Raw genomic sequence first — 17,996 nt, 5'->3', positions numbered from 1 at the left:
ACTCCTTGCAAAACTTATCCAGGGATTAAGTCCAATGTGTCAGCTATATGCAAATGATATTCAGATCAGAGCACATCTGGGTAAAGACCAAGGGCCAACAATGATAACTCAACCTGTGTTTGGAGGTGGTAGCCAACTGGTTGAATCATATATTGAGACTGAATCCAACAAAATCCGAGACTCTGTACATCAGTTATCATAAACAGGCCACTTTTAGCTCTTCCTTCCATTTCAAGGGTAAATGTCTCTCTTAAAGAAATAGAAGCCAGTCTGGGACAATCTTGCCGTTTGGTTAACTTAGGTCTATTCAAATATCTGCAGTGATGCAGAGAACATTTCTGTGTTTAAGCCAAATCCACCAGCTGCAATCCTTTCTGCCAAAAAAAAAGATTTAGCACCAATTATCCATGCATTGGCAATAAATCAAGTGAATTATTGCAATTCATATCAGGGATTGCTGAAATCCCCTTAGATGGCTCCAATTAGGTTGCTAGTTGAGAAGATCAGGTGGGAACCATGTGACACCAATTTTACAAGAACTTCATTGGCTCCCTATCGTGACTAGAATGAAATTTTAAGATCCTGAGTCTGGTCTATAAATATGCTAACATGTCTGGTTCAAAATACCTTGCACATTTGTTAGAGAGCTATAAGCCAACAAGGTTTCTAAGGTCATCGCAACAGCTATTATTCATGATTTCTGTGCTGGCTAAAAACTTACTTGTGCTAGCCCAACAGCTTTCTATTGCCTTGCCACAGGAGCTTTAGGCAGAAAGAACTACTTAAAGCTGTGAAAACAGTTGAAAGCCTGGCTTCTCCAGCAGGAGTTGAATTAGGACCGTATCTGAAGCAAAACTTCTGTCCATGAGCTGAACCTATCCTATCATCAATGACATCACTGGCCTCAAGGCAGAGACTGGATTGAGAAGATATCAGTATTTATTAGAGCACAGAATTGGGTCGGGATCTGGACAGAAAGAGGGAAAGATAGAGCCGGCCATTTGGATTGTAAAGACCAGCCAGATATACAAATAAAACGTTTTGTTCAAATAATTAAGTTCTTTTAAATTTGTATGTTTATATAAAATGTTAAACTAGATGCGTGTATATGTTGTTAATTGCCTTGAGGCTTATACTGCAAAGGCAGATTATCAAACAGAAGGAAATAAATAAAAGGATGACAGCTTGGCACTGTGGACAGACCGTGCCAGGTAATTATGACTTATGGCAGGAACCAATTTGCCAAGGAGGTTAATGCTGACCATAAAGTCCATCTTTCCAGAACTGGCCCAACAGCCTAGTGACAGTAATGGAGGCTACCCTCATGGGAGATCTGGGTTTGACTCCTGAGCCTAGCTTCCATTGAGGAGGGGGATGCTGTAGAGATAGCGTTCAGAGTCAGCAGAGGGAGGGAGAGCTGCGTAGCCAATTGCACAGCAATGTAATCTAGTGGCCAGATTCAGGTTCCATGCTGCGGTCTCTGGCTGAGGACTGCTACTGAGATGGATAGGAAGGTAGGAGAGAGTTTTGAGAGGGAGAAAATAACCCCAGGCGGTTTTGAAGATTGGTGCATTGCAAAATGGAATATTTATCCTATAAAATGGTATGTTTGCACTGTTTTGTTAAATGCATGACTTAGATTGTTTATCATGAGTTTATAAAAAAGAAATGGTATGTTTACCACGAAGAGAGAAAGAAAGAGGTGATATATTTAGAAACTATTTTAAATGTCAATATACAATTAGGAAGTATGTTTACAGTAGGTAATACAGGAAAAACACACACATTTGAAGAAAATGTTCAAATTTTTAGTGGAATTACTCTTAAGTTAGATGAACCAGATTGAGAAATCTTCAATTTAGCTAAACTGTGCATGTAACAGGTGTTCTGTCTTAAAAAGTGGATAAAGCATTATCAATAGATACGATGATGGGGCAGCAGGTTGGACTATTTCTTACAGAAAGGAAAACTGAACTTCAAGAATCTTTTTCAGTCTACAAGCTACGAGCCCAGTTCAAAGCTTTGGGCATACTGCTTGTGCCTCATAGGTTCTGGCTTTTGCAGAACCTGTCAGCCTGAAGGGCCACTGCATACAGGAGTTCATGCTGGACCAGATCTGAATCTAGCTCTTATTTCTTGTGATAATGCTGAGAAAAGGCTGCAGGAAAACATAATAAAACTCCGACTAAAAATCAAGTCATAGCTAAGCACACATTTTGCTTTTTATCTGCTCCAGTAGACTCGGTAGTGTTCCATAAGTCTGATGCCAGGATGAAATGCGATGTGCCTTCTGGGACTCCTTCCAATGCTTTGGAAATGAATATCTGCCTAAGAAAACATTTCACAGTGCAGGGAGGCTCCTTACGGACTCTGCACTTACAAGACAACTGTGATTTGTTTTCCCTTTCTATGGTTTTATCCATGTCCAATGCTACAAAGAAAATAACCATCATTTCTTTTTCAAAAAGAGACTTCCCTTATCCTAACTCTTAGTTTTAAAGCATCTCTTTGCTGAGACTAGTGGGATATCGCATGTATTGATAAATTACTAGCTAGTCAAAGCCTTTAAGGCACTGTAAGTAAAGCTGGATAAATGGTGTATTCAGCATAGAATCAAAACCTCACCAAACCCAGGAATTGTCGTAAGCGCAAATAAACGAAATTCAGATTGAACGCTAGCTGGGGACATGCATAGCAGCAAAGCTGTTCCTGTACTCCCACTCAGCCTGGAGTGACAGGAGCAACAGGAGCAGTTGGCATCCTGCCAACAATGTGCAATGATAGGCAGAAATCTGTATGCCCGCTCTCTGCTTTTTTTTTTTTTGGGGGGGGGGGGGGGGGGGGGGGGGAAGAGACCTCAGACACTAATCTGCTCAATTCTTAGGCCTAAATGAGTATGGTTGTCATTAACCTTTTTATATGGGAAAGCAGGACTTTTCATACAAAATACTAGAGCTGTATTAATTGAAAAAAAAATTATATATATATATATATATATATATATATAATTTTTTTTTTTTTTACACAATGGCATACTCACACAATACCCAATCATAAAAACAAGTGTAAAAATAATTTTCTTTTAAACAGTCATTTTATAAACAGTCCACAAAGTGCTAAAGTCTGCAGTAATCCTTGGTAATTTACTCCTGGGAGAATTCTGCGCAAAAAAAACTTAAAATTCTGCAAACTTTATATTGGTCAAAATAACACAATTTACATGACAGTCTTTAAGCAATTACATTTTAAATTAATACAGAAAAAAAAATTACTTAGATATGCTGAATTTCCCTAGAAATTCACTGTAAGAGTGTCCCTTCCACTCGCTCTCCCTATTTCCCTGGCCACTTTGCCCTCTCAGGCCCCAACACCTCCACCTGCCAGTATCTCTCCCCTCCACCTCTAGGCTCAACTCCTTCCACTATCGCCAGTCCCAGAGTTTGACCCCGTTCTCAGTACTGCCCCTCACACAGGCTCCCTCTGTCCCTCCCTCTCTCACACACATGTTCCCTCTCTCTAGTACACATACACACACCCTCATACAGGCTCCCTCAATTTCTCGCGCACACACACATCCCCTCATACAGGGCCCTCTCTCTTGCATACACACCCACACAAGCTCCCTTTCTCTCTCACACATACATCCTCATACAGGCTACCTATGTCTCTCTCACACATACCCCTTCACACAGGCTCCCTCTCACATACACACGATCCCTTTTTCACACACAGCAGCTCTCAATCTCTCACACACATACACACTCCTTCACATCTCTTCATATAGGCTCTCTCTCTCTGGCACCCACACTCAAGCAACCCCCTCCTCCCGCTCTCTCACCTTCCCACCCCCTTCTCCCTGATCTCTCTCACACACATTCACTCACTGGGGCCTTCATCTCCGTTCGCGGCATGCCGGGGTCTCCTCTGCCATTTTCTGCGCAGAATTCCCCTAGGACTAGTAATTGGCAGAGGTCGCACACAGATAACCTCCATACTTTACACTCTCTGGGTAGGAGTTGTAATTTTACATGAGGTAAGCTTAGATGCATTTTTTTAATTTATTTATTTAATCAGATTGCCCCTCAAACGTTCATGTAAAAGTGCATGCACAATAGGATCACACTTCTACTTTCACGTTATCTGAGCCCAGAGCTATTTTCATCCAGCCATTTATACCTAAACGGCTTTGGAAAATACCCCCTTAAGGAACTGACTGCGTTTCACTGCCAGAATTAAGATGACATTTGACACTGTGTTGACAATACACAATAAGGAGCACTTCTTGTCCTACCTCATAAGGGAGTTTATCAAAATATCCGTTCCTTGTGCATTCCTTGAGGCCGGTGCTGCCAAACTGCCTGTTGAGACTTCCCAATCCACATGCCTCTTTATCCTCATCGTCGTCCTCATCCAAGTCATTCATGTCAACGACTGCAGTCTTTAGTGAAAGCAAGGGTCTCTCTTTCACACCGTGGAGCACCACCGCATCCAATTCTGTGTAATAGTCCAGCAGAGAACTGTTTATTTCCAAACGAATCAGGTTAGTAGGAAAGTTGATCTCTTTGATACAAGGAGAGAACTGGCGAGCCTGAGGTGAATTCACCTTGGTGGGCTCGCCAGACCAAATAGTTTCCCATCTATAAAAGAAAGAAAACATCACAGCTCACAAAACGGTAGCACAGGGAGAACGGATTCTATTGTACTCCATGCTCTAGCCTAAATTATGTCACTGTGCTATGTTCTGCTTGAGGGACTCAGAATACAAGTTTAAGAGAAGATGCAGTGTAAACATTACTACTCAGCAAGTTGAAGAAAACATAGGTCTCAAAAGCAGACAAGAAAATACAAACATTTTAAAATCCTGACTTATGGGAAGACACTGCTGGACTGCTGGCAGAACTCAAAACATGGCCCTGTTAATATCATGTAGCACTGATCAGAAACAAAACTGCCATTGTATATTTGTCAGGACAGCACCAGTGCAAAACACAGGAAACATGAGAAGAGTCCAATTACGGCAGAATGCCTATGTCTGACAGCCATCTGCGCACCTCGTCACATACCAGCTTCCTTGAACTATCAATCTTCTGATGATTTTATAAATCATTTATTCTGTAGCCCCTAGTTATAAAGCAATCACTTGTAAATAACCTTACAATCAGTACATTTGATTCAACGTATCACTTTGACATGAGGCAAAGATGATCAGGGGTAGCGAAAACCCACTTCCTTGATTTTCATGGCTGGTGAGCAGATTTGGACAGGGCCAGGAGGCGGTGGCCTCTCAAGCCCATTCAGGCAGGAGGCACAAAGTCATGAAAGGGATGGGAAGACTGCAGAGGTTGGTAGTGGTGGTGGGGAGAAATAGTGACAAGGAGCTGCACTGGAGGGATGATACTGAGAGGTTTGCATGGAGTGGGGGGTGTTTGGTGGTTAAGGAAGAGCAGAAAGATGACTTTTTTTTTTTTGCTTGTGTGTGTGGTGGAGTGGGTTGTCCGTTTTTCCCCAGTGAGCAAGTCTTGGAGGAATTTTCAGATCCCCAGAGAAGATGACATTATATATATTTAAAAGGCTGGTATCAGTCACACTGTCGTGTCTGGCGGTGGCTACTAGGAGGTGCCCTAAAACAGTGGAAGGTGTACTGTGCAATGCCAATATGCTCTGTCTGCAAAGCCTTGTCCCTCAGGCACCCACTGACGCACGCGTGCACATGGACCCGTCGATTTTATAACATACACGTGCTTATGTGCGCGCACGTTATAAAATTCTATACGTGTACAGCTGATTTTCTATCGATGTGCGCGAATGCTGTCTCAAGCACATGGGTGGGGAGGGGGGGGATTTTAGTAGGAACCTGCGGCGACGCATTAGGCCTATTTCCCCAATTCCCTCTCAGTTTGCCCCAGTAAAGGAGTGGACTTCCTAAACCCCCCCTACCTAACTTGCCTCCCCTAAAACCCCACTGACTACTCTTTATTGCACCACCTACATGCAGTCCATAGCAGAAGCAAGTTACACAGTTGTAGGATCCCGGCGCGTGCCTGTATGCGTAACTGACCAGATGGTGCAGTCTCAGCCCTGCCCAGACCACGTCCACATCCCACCCCTTCCTCTCCCCCCCGCCCCACAAAAAAAAACACACACCACGGGCCTTTTAAAATCCGCAAGGCCCATGCACTTCCGCGTCACTCGCGTATCTCCAAGCTCGGCCGAGCGTAGGGTTTTTTTTAAATCTACCTGTTAATACATTAAAAGAATAGTTCTCTTTTCCACTTGTTTGGTGTTGAAAATGTTCAGCAGTTGTGAACCAGATAACATGAGCAATGCCAGTTAGTTACTTTTCGCTAATATGCTCTGTCTGCCAAGCCCTCTCTCAGCTCACACACACACAGCGACTTCTTCGGGAAACACCAGATCCCTTCTTTAGCCACCATGGACTGGGCTCAGCAACAGCCCTCTCCTCCTTTGGCCGCCCTGGGATGGGAACCTTGCCGGCCCATCCTACAGGCCTCTTCTGGTGTCAGGCAGCTCTGATTGCATAAGCCCGAGCCCTAAGTGGATGGGCCATGCCCCACCTGTGGCTATGCCATGGTCGTGGATCCAAATGGCTGAAAGACAGGACACAGAGTAAGATTAACAGGTCAGGTCTCTCAATGGAGGATGGGAAATAGAAAAGCAAGTTTGCTTACCGTAAACGGTGTTTCCGTAGATAGCAGAATGAATTAGTTATGCTGTCATGGGAACTGTCAGTCAGGCCCGGGAGGTGGAGCTTCCTAAGTGATGTCAGAGCTTTCCTCTGAGGCTGCGCGTGGTTTCCCGCGCTAACGACTCTCCTCAGTCTGTGATAAAGCAGACTGAGTTGATGTCGACTGATCAGGGAGGTGGGTGGGTCAGCATGGCCAATTCATCCTGCTATCTACGGAAACACCGTTTACGGTAAGCAAACTTGTTTTTCCTGTCAATAGCAGGGCTGAATTACCATGCTGTCATGGGAGTCCTAAGCTCCCATCACGCTGACGAACAGGTCATAGGTATTGTCTTATACAGTGTGATGACTATTAGGTGACAGTTGACCTCATGGATTCCGTGGACAATGCCTGTAGAAGGGTTTTACCAAACTTTGCATTGTCCGCCAACTGTTGGTCAAGACAGTAATGGGAAGTGAATGTGTGAAGAGAAGCCCACGTGGCTGCTTTGCAAATGTCTACTGGTGGAATATGTCGTAGATGGGCAATGGAGGCTGCCACCGCTCGTGTTTGATGAGCCGTGGGCCGAGATGGCAATGCAGAGCAACGTTTATTATGACAGAATTGTATACACTGGGTAATCCAGCTAGAGATGGTGCGTTTAATTACCGGAAGGCCTGGGGCATTCGGGTTGAAAGAAACGAAGAGTTGTAATGCCCTGTGGGGCGAGTGGGTCCTTTGTTTATAGTAGGCAAGTGCTCTTTTGCAGTCCAGGGTATGTAGTAACCTCTCTCCGTCATTGTTGTGAGGTTTTGAATTAAAAGTCGGTAACTCAATCGATTGGTTGAGATGAAATTGGGAGACTACCTTCAGCAGGAACGAGGGGGGTGTGTCCGTAAGAGCACCTTACGGTGGTAGAATTGAAGGTATGGCCTATAATGTACCAAGGCCTGTAATTCGCTAACTCGCCCTGCCGATGTCACTGCAGGAAGGAAGACTACCTTCCAGGTGAGGTATTTTGGATGAGAAGATTCCATCGGCTCAAAGGGTGAGACCATCAGTTGCTCAAGAACTAAGTTTAGATTCCACGGAACTGGTGGTTTTGAGACCGGGGGGGCAAAGGTGTGTGAGCCCTTTTACAAATCGAGAGACCATCGGATGGGATAGAGATGGGTTGGCCGTTGTGTGATCGGTGAAAGTCTGCAATCGCACTGAGGTGGACTGACTGAAGCTGTAGCAAGACCAGCCATATACAATGTGTGTAAGTAGTACAGCAAGGTTTCTGGTGTAAAGGTAAATGGGTCAACCTTCTTGGAGTCGCACCACCTGGTGTAGCGCTTCCATTTGAAGTGATAGTTTTTCCTCGCGGACGGTTTGCGAGCTGCTAAGATTACCTCCAGAACTGTGATGGAGAAGCCTTGTTCCGACAGAAGGCGCCGTTCAACCTCCAAGCCGTGAGATGCAGAAAGGAGTGCAACGGGTGGAGGAGGAACCCGTCGTCCTGGGACAGCAGGTTTTCTTGATTGGGAAATCTGAACGGCACGTCCGACGACAGGTGTAGAAGGTGTGCATACCATGGTTGTTGTGGCCATGCAGGTGCCACGAGGATCAATTACGCTTCGTCTCTCATGCACTTTTGTAGTGTCTTTGTGATGAGGGGGATTGGAGGGAATGCGTACATCAGGGGCTCCGTCCATGGAATGAGGAAAGCATCCTGAGCGACTCTGTGTGGAGTCGGCCAGACAGAGCAGAAGCGAGTCACTTTCCGGTTGTGCTCTGTGGCGAAAAGATCTATGGACGGGTAACCCCATCTTTGGAAGATTGTCTCGGCTACGTCGTTGTCGAGGGACCATTCGTGTGGATGGAATATCCGACTCAGCCTGTCCGCTTGAGTATTCGCGATTCCCAGCAAGTAAGTGGCCTGCAATTGAATGGAGTGGTGGATTGACCATGTCAGGAGGATGAGGGCTTCGCGGCACAGAGTCCAGGAGCCTGAGCCCCCCTGTTTGTTGATACAAAACATGGCCACTTGATTGTCCGTGTAGACCATCACCCGGTGGCCTTGGAGGTGAGAGACGAAGGTGCGCAGAGCATACTGGATGGCTCTCAATTCTAAGAGATTGATGTGAAGAGATTGTTCGCGCTGTGACCAGAGGCCATGCATCTGGAGGTTGTCGAGGTGGGCCCCCCCAACCTTTGTGGGAGGCATCTGTGGTTAGCACCCCATTGTGCGGTAGGAGAGTGAAAGGAGTTCCCTTGGTGAGCGTTGGTTTGCGCAACCACCAGTCTAAGTCCGTCATCATGGTTCTTGTCAAGGACACTTTCCAATGTAGCGGTTGAGAACGTTGTTTCCACTGCCGTTTGAGACCCCATTGGAGGTCTCGCATGTGGAGTCTCGTGTTGGAGACTGCGTGGATCGAGGCAGCCATATGTCCCAAGACTTGTAAGACTTGATGTGCCGTCAGCGACACAGTCTACGTCAGGCTGCGGAAAAGGAGTCGCATGTTTCATTTCCTGTCGGCCGGCAGAAAAACTCTGTATTTGTTTGTGCCAGATGTAAGTTGGACTTCTGATAGTTGATGATCAATCCCAACTTGTTCAGGCACTGAATTGTATATTGGAGATGTTGCCAAAGTGTGTCCGGATTGGCGGCTACCAACAGCCAGTCGTCGAGGTAAGGAAATATCATAATCCCCAGCTGGCGGAGGAATGCCACCACCACTGCCATGCATTTGGTGAACACCCTGGGTGCTGTTGACAGGCCAAAGGGCAGGACTTTGTATTGGAAGTATTGGCCATGGACTTGGAAAGACAGGTATCGCCAGGAGGAAGGATGCATAGGAATGTGAGTGTATGCATCCTTGAGGTTTATGGAGCACATCCAAGCTTGGGGTTGGATCAAGGGTAGCAGAGATTTGAGAGAGATCATTTTGAACTTTCCTCGACGATGAACTTGTTCGGTTCTCTGAGGTCCAAAATTGGGCGAAGGTACCCGGATTTCTTTGGAATTAGGAAGAAGGGGGAGTGGAATACCGTGAGATGTTCTGTCGGAGGAATGCGGCAAATCGCCTGTTGTTGTAATAATGCCGTCACCTCCTGCTCCAAGCGGTTTTGATGAGGTCTGGACCCCCTCAGCGCTGTATGAGGGAGTGGGGGTGGGGGGGGGGGAGGGGGAGAGTGGAAGTGAATTCTATACCTGTGTCGAACAACATCTAGTACCCATTGGTCGGTGGTGATCTTCTCCCATTCCCGGATGGGTGCCGTGATACCTCCTGCTAGCACCTGTTGTGGTTGTGGCAGGGCGACGCTCAAAAAGATGTTAGTCTGTTGTTGTGTTTGTGGGCGCTGGTCCCAGGGTCGTCCCCAACGGTTCTGGTTTTGTGGATTCTGCGGAGGGGAAGTCTGCTGATAAGGTGGGGGATGGTACGAAGCATATGACCTATAAGGCCGGCGCTGGAAGATTTGTCTGCAAGGTATCTACGTGTTGCAGAGTAGGAGTGAAGAGTGGCCAGTGATTGTACAGCCATGGACTGCTCCTTTAGTTGAGCCAGTTTCCTGGAAACGGGTCCCAAACAAATTGTCTCCTTTACACGGTAAATTGGCCAATTTCTCATGGACATCTCTAATGGAGCTGGTCCGCAGCCATGCCATATGTCGTGCCGCATTGGTAGCTGCGGAGGCGCGCGCGGAGGTCTCAAACCTTCATAGACTGTGTGCAACAAATGGCGGATGCCCTCCTTCAGGTCTTGTACATGATTCGTGTCCCCAATAGGATGGACGAGGTCTGAGCTTTCCTTCATCCTTTGCACACACTCGTAGAGGTATTGGATGATATAGAATTGGTGATGGTTAATGCGGGCGGCCAGCATTGATGCCTGGAATGTGCGCGTCGCAAATTCATCCAGCAAACGAAGATCTCTGCCCGGAGGGGTAGCGGAGTGTAATCTGGATTTTCTAGCTCTCGCCGTTGCCGATTCGGATACCAGGGATGCATGGAGTAGTTGTGGTGCTGAATAGTAAGGCGATTTTTGCATTTTATACTTGAGATCTGTTTTCCTTGAAACCGGTGGGAGCTGAAAAGGGGTATCCCAGGAGCATTCCAGCACTGAGTCTAGCACCCCATGTGGAGGTAGAGAGGTAGGCTCTGCCGGTAGATCAAAAATCTTTAATACATCCAAAGTCGTCGATTTCGGATCTGGCACCTTTTGAATGTTAAGGTTGAGGACCGAACCTATCTTTTCCGGAGGAGAGTATGGTTCCGCCGGTTCGTCCCCAGGTTCTGAGGCATACCCTGTTGAGCTATCCGGTGATGTGGGTTGCAGGTCCAGCAACACTGGGGTATACGGCTGTTGAGGTTGTGATGCTGGTGTCCGGGCTGGAGAGAGAGTGCCCGTGGAGATGGAGGACGTGTGTTTTGCGGGGACAAATGCTCCGAAGGTTGTGGAGAATCCTTGTCAGTGCTGGGCAAGGAATTTCCCATCTGGTAAGATTATTTCATGACTTCGAAGAACCACGATAATGCCAGAGAAAGGTTGACGAAAGCGTCCTTTGTCGCCGGCGGCATCGGTGGTCTAGCCAGTACCTGTGGTCTGTGCCAAGAGAATATCTGTATCTGGTTGCTGAGTCTTGGGCACGCGTGTGCGCAGTTTTTTCCCGCACCTTGCGTTTCTTCGCCAGGGGTTCCTGCAGAACGTCACCCCTGGAGTGACGTTTGGAAGCTAAGGATAAGTCTGAAAACACAGGAGCCGAGAAGACTGACGACGAAGATAGATGAATATGACCTTCGTCCCTGATTGACCTGGATGAGGAGGCTGGTGAAGAGGGTGTTAGGGTCAAGGGGGGCATCCCTGGACGTCTTTGATATAGTAGCCAGCGGCACGAAAACGGGATTTCTTCCACGTCCCAGTATGTTCTGGGGAATGCGGGCGAGATTTAGTTGTTTTCTTCCTGGTTTATGGTATTGGCGCCGAGGGCGTAGTGTCGTGCGTCAATGGCGTCGTGGGTTTTCGTCAGTTCACTTCGGCGCCATTGCTTCGCGCCGTGATGGTGTCGTTCCATGTGTTGGAAGAGGGTGCGTCGGCCGACACACCTGCATCGTAGTCGGCGCCCGGGGCGACTCGGCAGGGCTTGGTCGAGGCGTCTGATCCTCTGGCTCCGTCGGTTTTGTAGCCTGCGTCGCGTCCACTCGGTGCTGCGATTGGGCGTTCGTCACTGATTTCGACGCATGGATTGGTTCTCGGGTGTCACTACCCGCCCCAGCGCATGCGACTCCGGCTGGTGTCTGCTTTTTTCGCGGGAGGGATCTCGACTCCTGGAGGCCAGATTTTTACCTCTCATGCGATGCTTCGCAGTCGGAGGTTCCATGGAGGCCGCTCAACGCTGGGGAGGCAGCGCAGGCGTACTAGGCCCCGGGGAAAGGTGGGCCTCTGACGGTGGGGCATAAGATTCAGTCCTCGAGGCCCGGAGACGCTCCATCTTCTCCCTCCTCTGTCGGTGTGCCCTCAGCGACATCCGACCGCAATGAGGGCACGATTCGAGCTGGTGGTCTGGTCCCAGACAACAATAGCAGCGGTCATGTCCATCTGTGATGGACATGACCTTCCCACAGAGGCAGGGTTTAAATCCTGAAGGTCGGGGAGCGTCCTTCTCTTTCATTTCTTCGGATTTTCCTTGTGTTTTTTGCTGAGGAGGTCTGAGGCTCCGCGTGCGATCCCGTGCGCGGAAAAACAGACTGAGGAGAGTTGTTATCAGCGTGGGAAACCACGCGCAGTCTCAGAGCAAAGCTCTGACGTCACTTAGGAAGCTCCGCTTCCCGGGCCTGACTGACAGTTCCCATGACAGCATGGCTAATTCAGCCCTGCTATCGACGGGAAACAATACCTCATGGATTTGTATGGGAGGTGCTACTTTTTAATCTTCTGTAATAATCACTATTTAACGTACTCTATAGTTGAGCCACAAGAGAAATCTAATATACTGTCAATATAATTTATGGAGAGGTCCCCCCAAGTTTCTATATGCTTGATGTTACTTAATAAAATAAAATATTTTCACTTTTGTTCAATTTTTAAAAATTTCTACCTGTCATGGACCACATAACGAAAACTACCTGGCATTGCTTGGGTTAATAAGTAATTTTAAATGTTGTTAATAACTGCTGCCCCTGCTGCAACTAGAGCTGTCCAAAATGGTGTACGATAAGACATGCATAATGAGAGAGTTTAATAAAATAACTTATAAAAAACATAACAATGCTGAGAATTACATGTGTAAGGTCCAAAAAGATAGTAAAATGCAATTCTGCTTCTCCGATCTAAGAACTATCCTTGAGGTTACTGGTTAAAATTAACCTTTCCAAAAGGAAAGATAAAAAGGCCAATTTTAAAAGACCCACGCGCATACATTTTGGGGGTTACGTGTGTGGCCGGGCCCTGTGCGCATTCCCTGATACGTGACGTGGAAGCGCCAGCAGAATGCCATGCAACCATAATTGAGAGCTTGCATCGACCCTCTGCTCAAAACTCCCTTCTGTGATTGAAGAACAGAGGAACCTTTGCGTTTTCCCCCCAGATGCCATCAAATCCAGCTGGGGAACCCTGCTCCTCATCTAGCCAAGGGACATTGCTTCGCATGACAACTTCCATTCCCTGGGATCCAGCATGTGCCTGCTAAGAACATTCGCTTGCACGTTCTCTATCCTGGCCCCATGAGACAGACAGGAACAGATGTCTTCACTCTGCCCAACGAAACAACTTCCAGACTTCTAAGGAAATTGCCAGGTTCCTGGTGCTCCCTTGCTGATTGATGTAAGCCACTGCCATCGCATTGTCACCATTGCCAAATGTTCCCCTGTAATTTCGGACTTTTGTCCAAAGTCAGAAACTTCTTGCCTACAATGGTCTTGAAACGTGCTCCTAGGTATTGCAGTTTCTGTTGTAGTACCAGAGGACTCTGTCAGGTCTACATCCCTACCCATGAATTGCAATCTCTGCACCACCTCCTGGCAAATCTCCCAAGATTTCATCCAAATAAGCCAGCTGTTCAGGAATGGGTGTACTAGAATTCCCCCTCTCCGTAGTGCCCCAATCACCATCACTTTGGTAAACATGTAAGGGGCTGCTATGAAATCGAAAGGAAGCACTTGAAACTAAAAATGTTCCCCCAGCACTGGAAATCTGATGAGCCTCCTGAATGGAATATGAAGGCAAGCCTCTGCGAGGTCTAGAGACGCCAGCAATTCCCCTCTTCTGATCGCGGCAATGATAGAGCACAGAGTCTCCATCCAAAAAGCTTGGTACCCCCAGCGATGCATTCACCTTCTGGAGGTTCCAGATGGGCCGATAAGCACCCTCCTCCAGATGGAATATCTGCTCTGCCCCTGCTCCTCCTTCCTTCTCTGGAACTGGAACTACTGCAGCCAATAGAAAACAAGTCAGCCCAGATTTGACAATTTCCCTCTGTACAGGGGATGTGCATGGGGAAAACCTGAAAGCTTTGCCCATAGGTCATGCAAAATCCATTGGTCTGACAATATTTAGTTTTACTCCACGTAAAAAAAAATAATAATAGTCATCATCATCATCAGGTAAGCAACTTCCTATATGCCTCTCCAAAGAGGGAACTGAATCTCAATGGAAACCAGTAAGTCCCCCCGAGCTGAAACCTGTACAAAGACTAAGATTTTGAGGGATACTGACACTGCAAAGAGGCGGGCTTCCTTAAACTTCTGGCCTCCTGGAATTTCTTCCTAATAAGAAAAGTCTTATGAGGACCCTTAGGCCCATCTCTGGTAAAGGAAGAACTTTGGATTCTCCAAACAGAAGCCTACCTCCAAGTGTAAAGAGACTAAGCTGGAACTGGAGACAGGAAGCATATGTTCTTTGTCCCCCTCGCTCACTTCATGTGACTGACTACAGTGCTGAAGATCTACAAAGCCTCTGCAATAAAGGCAAAACTAGGCTCCAGAGATTCCATCTCCACCTCTTGAGAGGGATTTTACAGACTGCTATTGGAACCTGTTAGGCCCATTGGAAATATGCCCACGCTATGAAACTACGGCACCTAGCCATGCCAACGGGCAAACCAGAAGCCTCAAAAATCTGTAATATGGATCTCCATCTTCCAAGCCTGTAAAATCTTAAGCACTGCACTGTCCGCAATCAGAATAGACGTCCTCTCAAATACCGCCACTACCAAGATAATCATCTTAGGTACTTGCAGTGACGTCCAAATCTCCTCTAAGGAAGGGACACACATTGCTCAGGACCTTCAGAGCGTGAGATAGAAATCCAAAGGCAACACCAAAGGATAGGGTTACAGTGAACCTTTATTCTAAAGAATAAACAGAGGTCCTCCCTGCCATATCTCACTAAGTGCATACACCTCCAGCCTCCAGGGACAGAACTGGAAAGCCCTAAATGGCATCTCCAAACCATCCTGATATGTGGGAGAAGAAGGGAAAATGGCTGCCATTCTCACTCTACTGCATCCTAAACAGAAGCAGCAGTAGAAGCCTGCACACAATATTTCATCTCGGAAACCCTCTCTACCGCTTCTGGACAGCAAAAAAAATCCCTACTGCTCACACAGGATATAAACAGATTCAGAGGCTGGAGCTCAGTCGGGTGGTCGCCACCGGACTTACACCATGCCCACAGTCTGTGGGAGCAGGACCACTGCAGATCACGTGCAGCCAACATCCAGAAAAGGCTCCTCAGTATCAGCTCCCTCAACTGGCCCGCCCAGAGCCTTTCCCTGAGGTAACCCACTGATCAGCAGAATCCCTCAGCCCAGGGGAAACAAAGTTGGAGGATAGCCAGTTGCCCTTCCCCAAGCTCCGCTGAACTGTGGAAGAAGTAGGCAAAACAGCCAAGGTTCTTGTATCCTCCCATAGTGCATGCCTCTGCACCTCAGGACTGCTGCTTGATGTGTACCACCACGGTTAGCCTCTGCGAAGGAAGGAGACTCCCGAGCCGCCTTCCTTGCTAAGTAGACCACACATCCACCTGAGGCCTGCAACTTTCCCCTCAAATTTTTGTAGGCCAGGCCCTACTTCTCACGCTTGGAACGAGCGGTCATATTTGCTGCACACAGCCCCAAACACACTCAGTATCTATGTGTGGAGGATTCATAAATTTTAATAAAGATACAAAAGGTAAACATTGTTATGGCTCCGTTTTACCCTCTCTATAGCAGCAAACATAGTCCCAAACAGCCCACACCACCAGCAGGGCCCTCTGCCTCCATCTGCACTCCCTGTGGCCATCCGATGCAGATACCGCTCTTAACCTTTTTTTCTTTTTTTTTAATTTGAGTTTCTTAAAAAAAGGCCAAACCCTATTTATTTTTGTATAGTTACTCAGGTAATAGTGCTGTGATTCTTAGATTGTGGCAGATCTAAGAATAAGAGTTGCCTTCACAGCTGATTATTGCATTACAATTGAGCCAAAATCCAGCAGCTCGTTTAAATCTCAAGATGCTCTTTACAAGACCACATTACTCCAGTTTTGAATCAATTACATTGGCTGGCTATTTCTTGGTGGATCAGGTTAAAGTCTTGGTTTTTAAACTTCATATGGTCTGGCACCTCAGTATTTCTCTTTTGTTACAGGCCAGTATCATCTATTCTGCAACTTACATTCTTGCAGGGAGATGCTTAGTAGAAGTGCATTCCAATAGACAGATTAAGATAAAATCCATAAAATCGTGCGTTTGGCATGACCTCGCCATGTCTCTGGAATGAACTCCCTGATATCTTGAAAAAAAGAATCTGACCTTATGAGATTCAGGAAATTACTCAAGACACTTTTACCCTCGCTTTTGGATCTGGACAATAAGGCTCTGCTGAAATGATTGGCATTGTTCATGGCTATTTTTTTCAGTGTTGGGTAGACAAATTTTGACAAAGATAACGTACATTGTGTGTGTTCTGATTTATGTTTATGGAATTATATATGTTGTTCTGTTCCTTACTGAGATGTTTGGATCAGCAGGTTATAAATTTTATAATTAAAACACTAACTCCCTTGAAAAATTAAAGATATACTTCCTTTTGATGAAGTCTTCTGAGCAGGGAAGGCAGGATCAGACAGAGAGAGAGAGAGGGAAAAGAGGATATGGAGTGAGGGAGCCAGCACCACTGGCTATCAATCCCTCATCTAGGATAAGGACCAAGTTCTAAAGTCCCTTCTCGACCAGGGGGGTGGTCACAAAAACAGAACCTAGCACCCCTGGGAGTCATTTGGTCTCCCAAGTGCGACTGCAGGTTTTGCACCTCTACCATCTGCTGGAGACAGAATACTTAGTGACTGCAGGTGGTATACTAAGTCCACAAAGCACTTTCCCTTAAACCAATATACACACAATAAATATAATCATAATAGACACTACCATTCTCACAACCTTCATTGTCTTATAAATAATCATTTGGCATGAGTTTGTGCTAAAGAGAATTTTTTTGAACTTTATTTTAAATTGCATATAAAACTTATCTTGCTTAATGAAGCTACATCTGACATGGTCCACGTTTGGAAACTGTTTCTGATCAGAGGATTATCACATTCTCATAGCTGTAAACAGTGTCTTATTTCTATAAAATCAAAAAACAACATTAGTGAAAAATGAGAAGGCAGAACAATCACATTTAATGTTACTTCCCTTACTTACACAGTCCATTATGGCATTCACATGAATTGGCACCATATTTTTCAAAATCAGGAGCAGCAATGCAATGATCGGTGTTTAAATAGAGAAACTTCCTAAACGTCAGAGAATGACGTCACCCAAAATATACTAAGCATAGTAAACAGAAATGACATCTACTCAAATTATAGCATACCATTCTATTTCCAAACTGAGCCCTCTAGGGGTTACTGTGTTTAAGTAAAAAATCCAAAACTGTTCATGCAAATTATGTTTGGCAAATTCGATGATCTCCTTGCGGAGATACTGTAATTTGCACTAATTGCTTATACATGTGGTAAAAATCTCAGACTATCTAGTACATGCAATGATTTCCTCTACTGTATCCGAGACTGTGCCCGAGGGTCATCGTTCCTATGGAAATTGTTCCTTCTGCTCTTTGTGCATTACGGGAAACAAATGGTGTGATCTTCAGTCTGGTCGCAACATTTATCTACTACCACAGATTGTAAATCTAGCTTTCTGGTTTATTTTATTCTTTGCCCGTGTTCCAAAGTATATATAGATCGAACAAAAAGAATGATTCGTATCTGTCTTTCTGAACATCGGAGTTGCCTTACAACTGAAAAACAGTAAGCTCCTCTGGTTTCGCATTGTGAAGATCATCGT

General features: G+C 46.1%; 1 protein-coding gene across 2 annotated transcripts in view; it reads right to left on the bottom strand.

The window, feature by feature from the left end:
* Positions 1 to 17,996, bottom strand: part of FBXL4 (F-box and leucine rich repeat protein 4) — a 140,447-nt gene that overhangs the window by 103,850 nt on the left and 18,601 nt on the right. For both annotated transcript variants that reach the window (XM_029595388.1, XM_029595389.1), the window contains exon 3: positions 4,292 to 4,637. In XM_029595388.1, coding sequence (XP_029451248.1) covers positions 4,292 to 4,637 — 346 coding nt within the window. The remainder of the gene's footprint in view (positions 1 to 4,291; positions 4,638 to 17,996) is intronic.

This window comes from Rhinatrema bivittatum, chromosome 3, assembly GCF_901001135.1.
Source record: "Rhinatrema bivittatum chromosome 3, aRhiBiv1.1, whole genome shotgun sequence".
Lineage (NCBI taxonomy): Eukaryota > Metazoa > Chordata > Amphibia > Gymnophiona > Rhinatrematidae > Rhinatrema > Rhinatrema bivittatum.
Note: the sequence above shows the minus strand (reverse complement) of the source record. Positions and strands in the feature narration are given on the sequence as shown.